The following is an 11,158-nucleotide window of genomic DNA, read 5'->3' on the forward strand; positions in this document are numbered from 1 at the left end:
AAAATGCAATTCAAATGGGAGACAGTGTCTTTTACCGTGTTGACACTTAATTGCTCTCCTTGAACATTTGGCATCAACTCCATCGGGTTCGACGCAAAGCAAATAAAGCTAGTGTTTCATATTTGCAATATAATCTTCAATGTACTCTTCCTTTGATTAATAAATTGGGCTGATGTAATATGTTGACAGTTCTCTTGACGTCATTGTTGTTAATTCTCTTGATGTCATTTTGTAAAGAAAAAATGATGCAGTCGATGTTGATCTTCTCGTGATAGGTAAATCTTTCTCTTGTGATGCATGACTCCTCCTCTCGTGATGCATGAATGTCTTTCCGCGGTGCATGAATCTTTTTCTTGCCATGCATGAATTTTTCTCGCGATGCATGAATTCCTTCTCTTGCTATGCATGACTTTTCCTCTTGCTATGCATGACCTCTTTCTCTTGCAATGTATGATTTCTTCCTCTTGCAATGCATGATTCCCTTCTCTTGCTATGCATGACTTTTTTTTCCCGCGATGCATGACATTTTTCCTCTTGCAATGCATGATTTCCTTCTCTTGCCATGCGTGACTTCTTTTTCCCGCGATGCATGACTTCTTTCTCTTGCTATGCATGAATCTTTTCCCTGCGATGCACGAATCTCTTCTTGCAATGCATGAGACTCTTCTTCTATGCATGACTTCTCCACGATGCATGATTTCTCTACGATGCATGATTTATCTCTCTGTTGTGCATGGCTTCCTCTTTCTATGCATGGATCTTTGATGATGCCTCCCTGATACTGAACGAAGATGATGCTTCACCCAGCAACATAAGTGATCTTCTGGGTATCTCTTGGACGGCGGTATCGTCTCAATCGACAATATAAATAAAAATGACCCTCGGAGTAGTGGTATCATCTTATTTTACAATACGATATAAATGACTCTCCGAGTAGTGGTATCGTCTAATTCGACAATACAATATAAATAACTTTCAGGGTAAGAATATTATCATATATGATAATATAATACAGATGAATATCTTCCAGGTGTCTTTAGTTGCTGGAAAGTAATAATATTTCTCTCTTTAAGGTTTTCATTTGTTCCATCTCCGAACATAATTGCATGTTCATTATGAACCTCGCCTTGCTGAGAATTTGAATAAAGTAATGCTACTCATATTCCCAATTCTTGGTATAAGAAGCATAAAATATTTCCTGCATCCACAGAAAAGTTGTCAATTTGGGAAGCTCTTCGCCCTTTTGACTTCTGCATATTCATTGAATGGAAGAATATGCTGATCTTGAAGCACCCTGTAGACCTACATCCATAGAAAAATTGTTAGTTTAAAAATGAACTGATCTGTGTTGATCTCTTCGATTGTCTGCTCCTTGCCTCCTATCTCCGGTTGATTTCTCCGACCTCCCGCTTTTTGATAGATAAGACAAAATATTTTCATGCAAAAATAATTGAAACATGAAAGAAATCTTTTAAGGAAAATAGATTTTCAAAAGTAATTGTTGGAAAAGGTCACTGTCAAGTGTCATGTCACGTCAAGCCTAATGAACGTTTTGAAGTTGATGTCCCGAGGTCTATCTGATTATTTGCTGGGAAGTATTCAAAGTTGCTCTAAACTGCCGATGAACCTTATTGAAATTCACAGTTAACTGTCTCGACGTATCTTTAACCGTTGGTGATCAAATCACGGAATTTTTGAGATCTTCTAAAAAATTCTATCCCAATTACAAATCTCAAAGTAACTTCGGTCTCGACTTTGTTAGAGAGATCTTCTTCTTGAGAATTTTTGAGTTCCTCTCAAAAATTCTGTCCCAGTTTCTATTGCAAAGAGAAATAGAAATCTTACGGGAAATATGACTGAGCCGTTGTGGCGCCTACGTATCCCGTTGAGGCAGGAATCAGGTCAAACGTAGTTTCCCCTCTCGAGGATTAACAAAAATAAGAAAAATACAAAGAAAGCGACCGAGGCCGAAATAGGCCGCCTACGTATCTCATTCTTGAGAATTCAGGTCGAACGTAGTTCAAATACAAAGAAATATTAAAAAGGGATAAATGAGTGACCGAGGCCGACATAGGCCGCCTACGTATCTCATTGTTGAGAATTCAGGTCAAACGTAGTTCATTACATAGGTATAGATTCTAAACAATGCAATTACAAGAAAATAGAACAATTACAAAGAAATTATAGGAACACAAACTGAAGCGTCACACATAGTATCTCTTGACAGCATCTGAGTTGATCGGTTTCATCCATTCGGTGCCATCCATCTCCGATAGGACCAAGGCATCTCCAGATAACACTTTACGAACCATGTAGGGTCCTTGCCAATTTGGTGCAAATTTCCCTTTGTACTCATCCTAATGAGGGAAAATGCGTTTAAGGACCAATTGACCGATTTCAAATATCCTGGAAATCGGAAACAGCAACCATTCTCTTCTCTGTCGATACAGTTGTCCATAACAAACAGCAACCATTCTCTTCTCATCAATCAATGTTAACTGATCAATTCGCTTGCGGACCCAATCAACATCACCTAATTCAGCTTCTTGGATGATTTTCAAGGAAGGTATTTCGACTTCGGCAGGTATAACTGCTTCTATTCCATATACTAACAAATATGGAGTAGCTCCAACTGATGTTCTGACAGTTGTTCGGTAACCCAACAAAGCATATGGTAACATCTCATGCCAACCTCTGTGATTATCAATCATTTTCCTCAAAATCTTCTTTATGTTCTTGTTGGCGGCTTCTACAGCTCCATTCATTTGGGGACGATAGGCAGTTGAGTTTCGGTGAGTAATCTTGAATTCTTCACATATCTCTCTCATCAAATGATTGTTGAGATTCGCTCCATTATCAGTAATGATGGATTCTGGTACTCCAAACCTACATATCAAATTGTTGCGAACAAAATCTGCTATAACCTTCTTGACCACCGACTTATATGAAGCTGTTTCCACCCACTTGGTGAAGTAGTTAATGGCAACCAAAATGAATCTGTGTCCGTTAGAGGCGGCTGGCTCTATTGGACCAATGACATCCGTGCCCCAAGCTACAAAAAGGCCAAGGTGAACTCATAGCATTAAGTTTGTGAGGTGGCACTCGAATCAAATCTCCATGCACTTGGCATTTATGACACTTCTGCACAAACTTGCAACAATCATGCTCCATAGTCATCCAAAAATAACCAGCTCGGAGGATCTTTCTTGCCAAAGTGAGCCCATTCATATGAGTACCACAAACTCCGACATGTATCTGGTCCAGAAGCTTTGCAGCTTCATTAGCATCAATGCATCTTAGAAGACCTAAATCTGGAGTCCTCCTGTAAAGGATTTCCCCACTTGCAAAGAAATTGAGGGCCATGCGGCGTATCGACTTCTTTTGGTTGAACGTTGCATTCTCAGGATAACTCCCGTCCTCTAAATACTTTTTTGATGTCAAAATATCAAGGTAAACCGTCTGGTTCCGCTTCGACGTGTGAACAATGAACCGACTGTTCTTTTACTTCTATATCCACTGGATCAATATAACTTGTATCTGGATGCTTAATCATTGACGCGATGGTGACAAGAGCATCGGCCAACTCATTCTGTGTCCTGGGGGTTTGCCTGAACTCGATCTTGCGAAATCTCTTGCACAACTTTTGTATATACTGCACATACGGTGTGATCTTTGGATTCTTCACGGCCCATTCACCTTGAACTTGGTGGATCAGCAAATCTGACTCTCCAATAACCAGCAACTCGTGAACATTCATATCAATTGCCATCTTCAGACCGAGAATGCAAGCTTCATACTCAGCCATGTTGTTCATGCAATCAAATCGGAGTTTAGCCACCATAGGATAGTGCTGACCGATTTCTGACACTAAAACCGCTCCGATTCCTTTCCCTTGATGATTCGCCGCTCTATCAAAGAACACTCTCCAACCAGGGTACGCTTCAGAAATATCTTCACCAACAAACGAAACTTCCTCATCGGGAAAATAAGTCTTGAGCGGTCCATACTCTTCATCAACTGGATTCTCCGCAAGATGATCAGCTAAGGCCTATGCTTTTATCGCCTTTTGAGTCACATACACAATGTCAAACTCACTCAAAGCATTTGCCATTTAGCCAACTTCCCGGTCGGCATTGCTTTCTGAAAAATATACTTCAGCGAGTCCATCCTGGAAATAATGTATGTGGTATAAGAAGACAAATAATGTCTCAACTTTTGAGCGATCCAAGTCAAAGCACAGCATGTTCTCTCTAACATAGTGTAACGAGCCTCATATGGAGTGAACTTTTTGCTCAAGTAATAAATGGCTCGCTCTTTCTTCCCGGCTTCGTCATGTTGACCAAGCATGCATCCTAATGCATTATTTGAGACCGACAAATATAGCAATAACAGACTCCCTTCTCGCGGAGGGACCAACACTGGTGGATTGGACAAATAGTTCTTGATGGCATCAAAAGCAGTTTGATATTCTCCGATCCACTTGGTCGAGGCATCTTTTTTCAATAACCTAAAGATGGGTTCACACACCACGGTGGATTGAGCTATGAACCGGCTGATGTAGTTCAACCTTCCCAAAAAACTCATTACCTCTTTCTTGGTCTTTGGAGGAGGTAATTCATGGATCGCCTTGATCTTGGAAGGGTCAAGCTCAATGCCTCTCCTGCTGACTATAAATCCCAACAACTTGCTAGCTGGCACTCCAAAAGCTCACTTGGCGGGATTTAACTTCAAATTATATCGGAGCAAGCGATCAAAGAACTTCCTCAAGTGAGTCAAGTGATTCGAACTCTCGCGGGACTTGATTATGACATCATCTACATATACCTCGATATCCTTGTGAATCATATCGTGAAAGATGGTCGTCATGGCCCTCATGTAAGTAGCACCGGCATTCTTGAGACCAAAAGGCATCACCCGATAATGATATACACCCCAAGGCGTGATGAAAGTTGTCTTTTCTGCATCTTCTTCGTCCATCAGGATCTGGTGGTAACCCGCATAACAATCCACAAATGACTGCATCTCATGCTTAGCGCAGTTATCAATGAGGATATGAATGTTTGGCAATGGAAAATTATCTTTCAGGCTAGCTTTGTTGAGATCTCTGTAGTCAACACAAATTCTAATTTTTCCGTCTTTCTTGGCAATTGGAACAACACTGGCTAACCAAGTCGGATATTACGTCACTTCCACTATTTGAGACTCGATTTGTTTTGTAATTTCCTATTTGATCTTCAAACTCAACTCAGGCTTGAACTTCTAAGTCTTTTGTTTTACTGGACTGAAATCTGGATTGATCGGCAACTTGTGGGACACCATATTCGTACTCAGTCCTGGCATGTCTTTATAAGACCAGGCAAATACATCAATATATTCCCTAAGCAAACGAACCAGGTCTCTTCTTTGAGCTTCAGTCAGATGGACACTGATTCTTACTTCTTTAACACATTCCTCATCCCCGAGATTCACAGTTTCGGTTTCTTCAAGATTTGGCTTGTGGTTATTCTCGAATTATCGAAACTACTCAGCAACATGTTCGGGTACCTCATTTTCTTTTTCATATTCCTCACACTCATCATCACCTGCCTCATTTCGTTCACTCGGTTTATGACATGACATGACATTGGCAGGTTTTAAATTAATATTACTGAAATCATAAACAAACAAAGTTACGAAAGTAAAATATAAAGAGATAAGTAAACAAACAAACTTTGATAAACGAGGCATTTCATTTAAATTGAAAGACAAGCACAAACTTTGGCCATGGTCGAAGGCCGTTTTACCTTTTTAAACATCACAAGGGGAATTTAAAGGTTTCAAACAAATAACAATTGCATAAATTGTGGGTCTCGGGCCTCTTCCGGACTACCACCAATTTTAAAACAAAAAAAAATACATGTCCTTTCTACCCAGATGAGCAGGAAATCAGGAGTGGTGTGGAGGTCCAGTTCTGCAATCGCTCCTCAGGTTCTGCATCACGAATGCCTGATATCCCAGCCTCTTCCTCGATGACCGCATCAATCTCCTCAAAAAGGCCCCAGTTCCTTCCTCGAGACCGCTGTTGATGGCATGCTCCCGCACCGGGAATGACTGGTACAGATGAGGAATTGGCCTGGTCAATGCTTCATCAACACTCTTGTTCTTCATCTCTGTTTCGTCAGCATCTGTGGGGACAAACCCCAAACCAAACTTTGCTCCTTTGGTGGGGATCTGAATAGGCTCGACAATCCCTTGAGAGTACTTTCCCGTTCCGAAACCTGGTTCAAAACCATTCTGGAGCATGACAGTAGCAATTATCTTGTACACTGAGGGTATAAGAGGCTGTGGAGCCAAGTCATCACCAGTGGCATTTACCAGCTCCACCGTGTAGAAATCACAACCTCGAGAGACATCGTCAACGATCGGTGCACACCCATTGGAATGGCTCCCTTCACCATAAATGACCAATTCCTGGTCCTTCCAAACAAACTTCATTATTTGGTGAAGGGTAGACGACATAGCCCCAACCATATGAATGAACGGTCTTCCCAGAAGCAGGTTGTAACTGGTGTTTATATCCAACACCTGGAACTCGACGTTGAATTCCGCAGGACCCACCTGAATATCCAAGTTCACCGCACCCAATGTGTCTCTTTGCACTCCATCAAAAGCCCTCACATTAACTTGGTTCTGGTGAAGCTTTCCCAAATCAAATTTTAGCTGCCTCAGAGTCGAAAGTGGGCAAATATTAAGACCGGATCAGTCATTGACCAAGACGCAATTTATTATCTTATCCCGACACATAATGGTGACGTGCAGAGCTTTGTTGTGCATCCTGCCTTCAAAGGGCAACTCTTCATCACAAAAACTAATTTGGTGTCCTCGGATGACTTGGTTTATCATGGCTGCTAGATTGTCACTGTTAGTACCCACAGGCACATAAGTATCATCCAAAGCTCTCATCAGAGCCTGCCTATGCAACTGCGAACTCATCAATAAGGCCCACACAGATATCTGAGCCGGCGTCTTCTCCAAATGCTTCACAATTGAATAATCTTTCGGCTGCATTTTCCTCCAGAAATCTTCGATTTCAGCTTCACTAATCGACCTTTTAGTCTGATGCTTTTTGTTGACACCCAATTTTGACCCTCCACAATATAAATTAATCATTTCGAGCTTCTCCAATTTCAAACGATTTAAAATTATTAGTTTTATAAAATTTCTAAAAAGATTTAATAATAATAAAAATAAATAAATAATAATAGTAATATAGTTTGCAGGATTTTTAAATAGTTTGTCACTTTTCATAAATCTTAGATGATATATATGTTTTACATAATTATGTATATAATTAGTACTCCCTCTGTCCCAATTTATATGATTTTTAATAATAAATATGTATATTTTTGCAATCACGCTATTTCATAAATATTTGAAAATCATCACAAAAGATTTTACATTTTGATTAAATATTTTATTAATTCACTTTAAGTTATAGCTATAATTTCGAGTTAATTAGTTTTGTAATTGAATCAATTAGTTTATAATTAAGTTAATTATTTTTTATTTCGTTAAGATTAAGAAGCTCATTAATTAATTTATATTAACTCATCTTATTTAAATTTTAATCAAATTCACCAATTAAATTCAATTTGACTAAGTTTTACCTTAAACCCATTTGAAACCAAACCTTGGGCCAAAATTCATTCCCAAAACAGGCCCAATACCACTTCCTCAACTTTCCAACTCTAGCAGCCCTCTCAAATACCTGCGACCCGGCCCAATTTCCTTCTCCAAAATAACCCAGAAACAAAAATACCCATTAAATACAATATCCACGCCTCCCCGACCCCACCCCATCTTCTTCACGCGTACCAGACGCGAACTAGCAGCGAATTCAACGAAAAATCCCAGCAAACCCGGAAAATCTCACCAAATCGCGGAGAATCCTGACAACGTCAACATCGGCAGCCTTGCCCATACGCCTGTGCTTTTTTTTTCTTCTTAATTTGAAGTAAGGATCAGTCTTTTCCTGGATTTTGAGAAATAATTGGTGGGTACAAATTTTTTTGAAATTGAAATTCTTCCTTTCTATTCGATTTCCCCCCTAATCGGTCCTAGTTCTTCTCCTATAAATATCGGTTGTTTTCACGGTTGAAGGAGGAGATTTTTGGAGTTTAGTTCTGAGACAATAGTCACTCACACACTTGAAAATTTCATATCTAACTTCCCGAATCTATGCTACGAGAGGATCGACGCTTGGATTTTCTTAGTTTGCCGTCCTTATTCGAAGTTCGTGGTAAAGGAATCGTTGCTCTCAAACTTGTTGTCGTCCAGTCGCTGCTTCGAGAGAGGTAAAAACTCTTTCTAAATCTCATTTTGGATTCAATTAATGGTTACTTAATTAGAAAATTTAGACTTGTTTCAGCAGTATCTTTGTTGGTTACATTGTTGTGTATGTATGATTGCAACTCATTAAATTTCAATAGGATTAATTGAATCTATTTGCTAAGTGTTGTTTTGGTTTAAGCTCTGTCACACTTTCCTTATTTATGTAGCGTATCATTATCTTCCGCCCTTCTCACTTTGCATCCTTACCTTGTTCATTAGCATCATATCGATATTTAAGTATAATCGTAGCTTGAAGTGCTGTTTGTGATGTTATGTTAGTAGCTCAAATCAGTCTTGTTTTAATTTGGGTCATAGGTTCACTGTTAAATCACCTCTAAGTGTCTATTTCTTTATTTTTTGAAACTATTTAAGGTCTCGAAATGGGCTGCCTCAGTTTGTTACTCACTAGTTAAAATCTGGAAATTTTATTCAAACATTGTAGTTGTTCCTCCTTTAAATAACCATTTTTTTTATGTTAATACACTTCGTTGAAATCTGTGGCCTGCTATAGAATCAAGTGAATACGATTCCATGTTGGCTTAAGTTAAACAAACTGTGTTCTCAGCATATTTTCCCATGTGTCTTGTAATTTAGTCATTATGTATTTCCTTCTATTGTACTGCTTTGAGCTCTCGAGTTTAATTATCAATTTGATCAATCTAGTAGTTTGTTTGGTTCTTGGTTGGATTGAGAATATTTGGGAGTAGTTACGGTGAGTCTTAAATTAAAAATCAGGAGCATTATTTAATGAACTTATGTGGCAGGGTTTTACTTCTTTTAATTTTTCTTATCAAGTTCCCTGATTATATGTGTGTTCATAAATTGAGTTGAGGAGTTGAACTATGCTTTGTCCTAAAAATGGGTCTTGATGAGCATCTTACATGTAACCTTTCTAATGCATTTTCCTACCCTTTTAACTCGAAAACATCTACTTAGTTGTATTACTATATCCACTTTTCCTTTGGTCCATAGAACAATTTCTCATTACTGTGCATTTATTGGATGTCACTTGGAATGTTTTCACTTAATTAGTGGTGAAATTTTTTGATAGTAGCTTATCTATAATATTGAGAAATGATGCAATAATATTTGTTCATTAGTATGATCGAATTTTTGTGATAGTAATTATATGGGTTTAGTTTCAATTAGCCGTGTGGTTTGAAGGTTGCTTAATAAATTGAGTATCTATATTTCTCTATTATTATTTAGCCTATTAAAGTTTCCTTATGAGTGTTATCTTCCATGTTAAAATTGAGATTTTTTCCTTTTCTTTGTTCATTAGGAAATCACATGCTTAATGTAGCTTGTTTTCTTAGTGTAATTAATTTCTCCCTTCGTCTAGTGAAGACGTAGCTTAAATGTAGATACAGCTGAATATTTGTGATTAAGGGCCTAAGTTTTCCTATTTTATTTCTTTTATGACATTATTGTTTTCGTCCTTTCCAATTCCCTTCGGTAATTAATTCTTGTCCCCATAAGCAAATACATTTAATATTTATCGACTTAAATGTGAGTAATGTTCAAGTTTAGGCGAGTCTACTTTTAAAGTGGAAGATAAATATTTGTTTTACTCTTAGCTTGCTCATTGAGTATTTACTTTTATGCCTTGCCTTAGTGATTTTAAATAATCCAACTAATTCATTATGTGTCGCTACTGTAGAGCGTAAATTCCAGCTTGCATCTTTCATTTACCAGAACAATAAATTGTTGTTAATAGCCTGAATGCCATATTCTTCTTGCTCCTGCTAATTTATTTCTTTACTTTGTTTCCATGTGATACCATCCGAGTTCCCTTGGACTCCATCTTTCTCCACTTCATATTTCGGATGGGCCATAAAGGCCCAAAATTCTTTTATCGAGTCATTCAACCTTGAGAAATTGAAGAACAAGTCTTTGGAGTTGACGTACAGGTCCCGAAACGCAGAAAAAGGGCCGTATACATCAATATACATCGATATACAACTGATGTATACCAAAAACGGGATTGAGTAAAATCTCCAGAATTTGCAGCAAAATTGGCCCAAAAGGGGCCCAGTTTCCTAATATCTTTTACTCTTTCAATTGATTTGCTTATGCTTGACTAATTTTATTTAATTCTAACTATAATTTATTTTAATTAACTTAATTAGATCCCCCAAAAGATGAGTTATTTCTTAGTGTTGGTTTGTTTTAAATATTCTTTTTGTGTTGTGGTCATTTATTTTACTAATCAAATACCAATCAATTTTTATATCTTTAATTAAGTTAAATCGTTGTTCTTAAAATAATTTTTTTTTTTTTTTTTGTTATTTAACACTTTTCACTCAAATCACGTTCTAACTCATTTTAAAAATGTTTTTATGTTTAAGTGTTTTTTCTCAAATAAACTCGAAAAGTGTAAGTCATTTTTTTTTATCAATTAAAAATAATAATAATAATAATAATACTTACTTAGTCATTTTCTCAAAAAGGTTAGTCGAAAATTTAATTCTTCAATTAACTTAAAATGGTTTCATGCTTAAATTAACCAATTTGGATTAATTTATTATTTTAGAAAACGAGTCAAGTAAGTCCTAATTAATCTAGTTTTGATAAAATTCTATGCACTTGTGTTTTAATTCAAATGTTTCATTTTTAGGTCATTTTCTCTAAAAAAAAAAAAAAAAAAAATAAAAAAAAATAAGAATGTGTCATTCATTTAACTATTTTTCTCAAAGTTAATCGAATATATTACTCCCTCCGTCCCATTTTATGTGGCAACATTTGACCGGGCACGGAGTTTAAGAAATAAATGAAGACTTTGAAATGT

General features: G+C 37.4%; 1 protein-coding gene across 1 annotated transcript; it reads right to left on the reverse strand.

Moving 5' to 3' along the window:
- Nucleotides 1-1,218: 1,218 nt before the first annotated feature.
- On the reverse strand, nucleotides 1,219-3,363 carry LOC107058430 (uncharacterized). Its single transcript, XM_015304118.1, has 4 exons — nucleotides 3,189-3,363; nucleotides 2,466-3,052; nucleotides 2,211-2,357; nucleotides 1,219-1,302 (listed from the first exon to the last, which is right to left on the reverse strand). Exons 1-4 carry the CDS (start codon nucleotides 3,361-3,363, stop codon nucleotides 1,219-1,221), a joined length of 993 nt encoding a protein of 330 aa, XP_015159604.1.
- Between the last annotated feature and the right edge of the window lie 7,795 nt (nucleotides 3,364-11,158).

The sequence above is a fragment of the Solanum tuberosum genome, unplaced genomic scaffold (genome assembly GCF_000226075.1).
Source record: "Solanum tuberosum cultivar DM 1-3 516 R44 unplaced genomic scaffold, SolTub_3.0 scf00516, whole genome shotgun sequence".
Classification (NCBI taxonomy): Eukaryota; Viridiplantae; Streptophyta; class Magnoliopsida; order Solanales; family Solanaceae; genus Solanum; species Solanum tuberosum.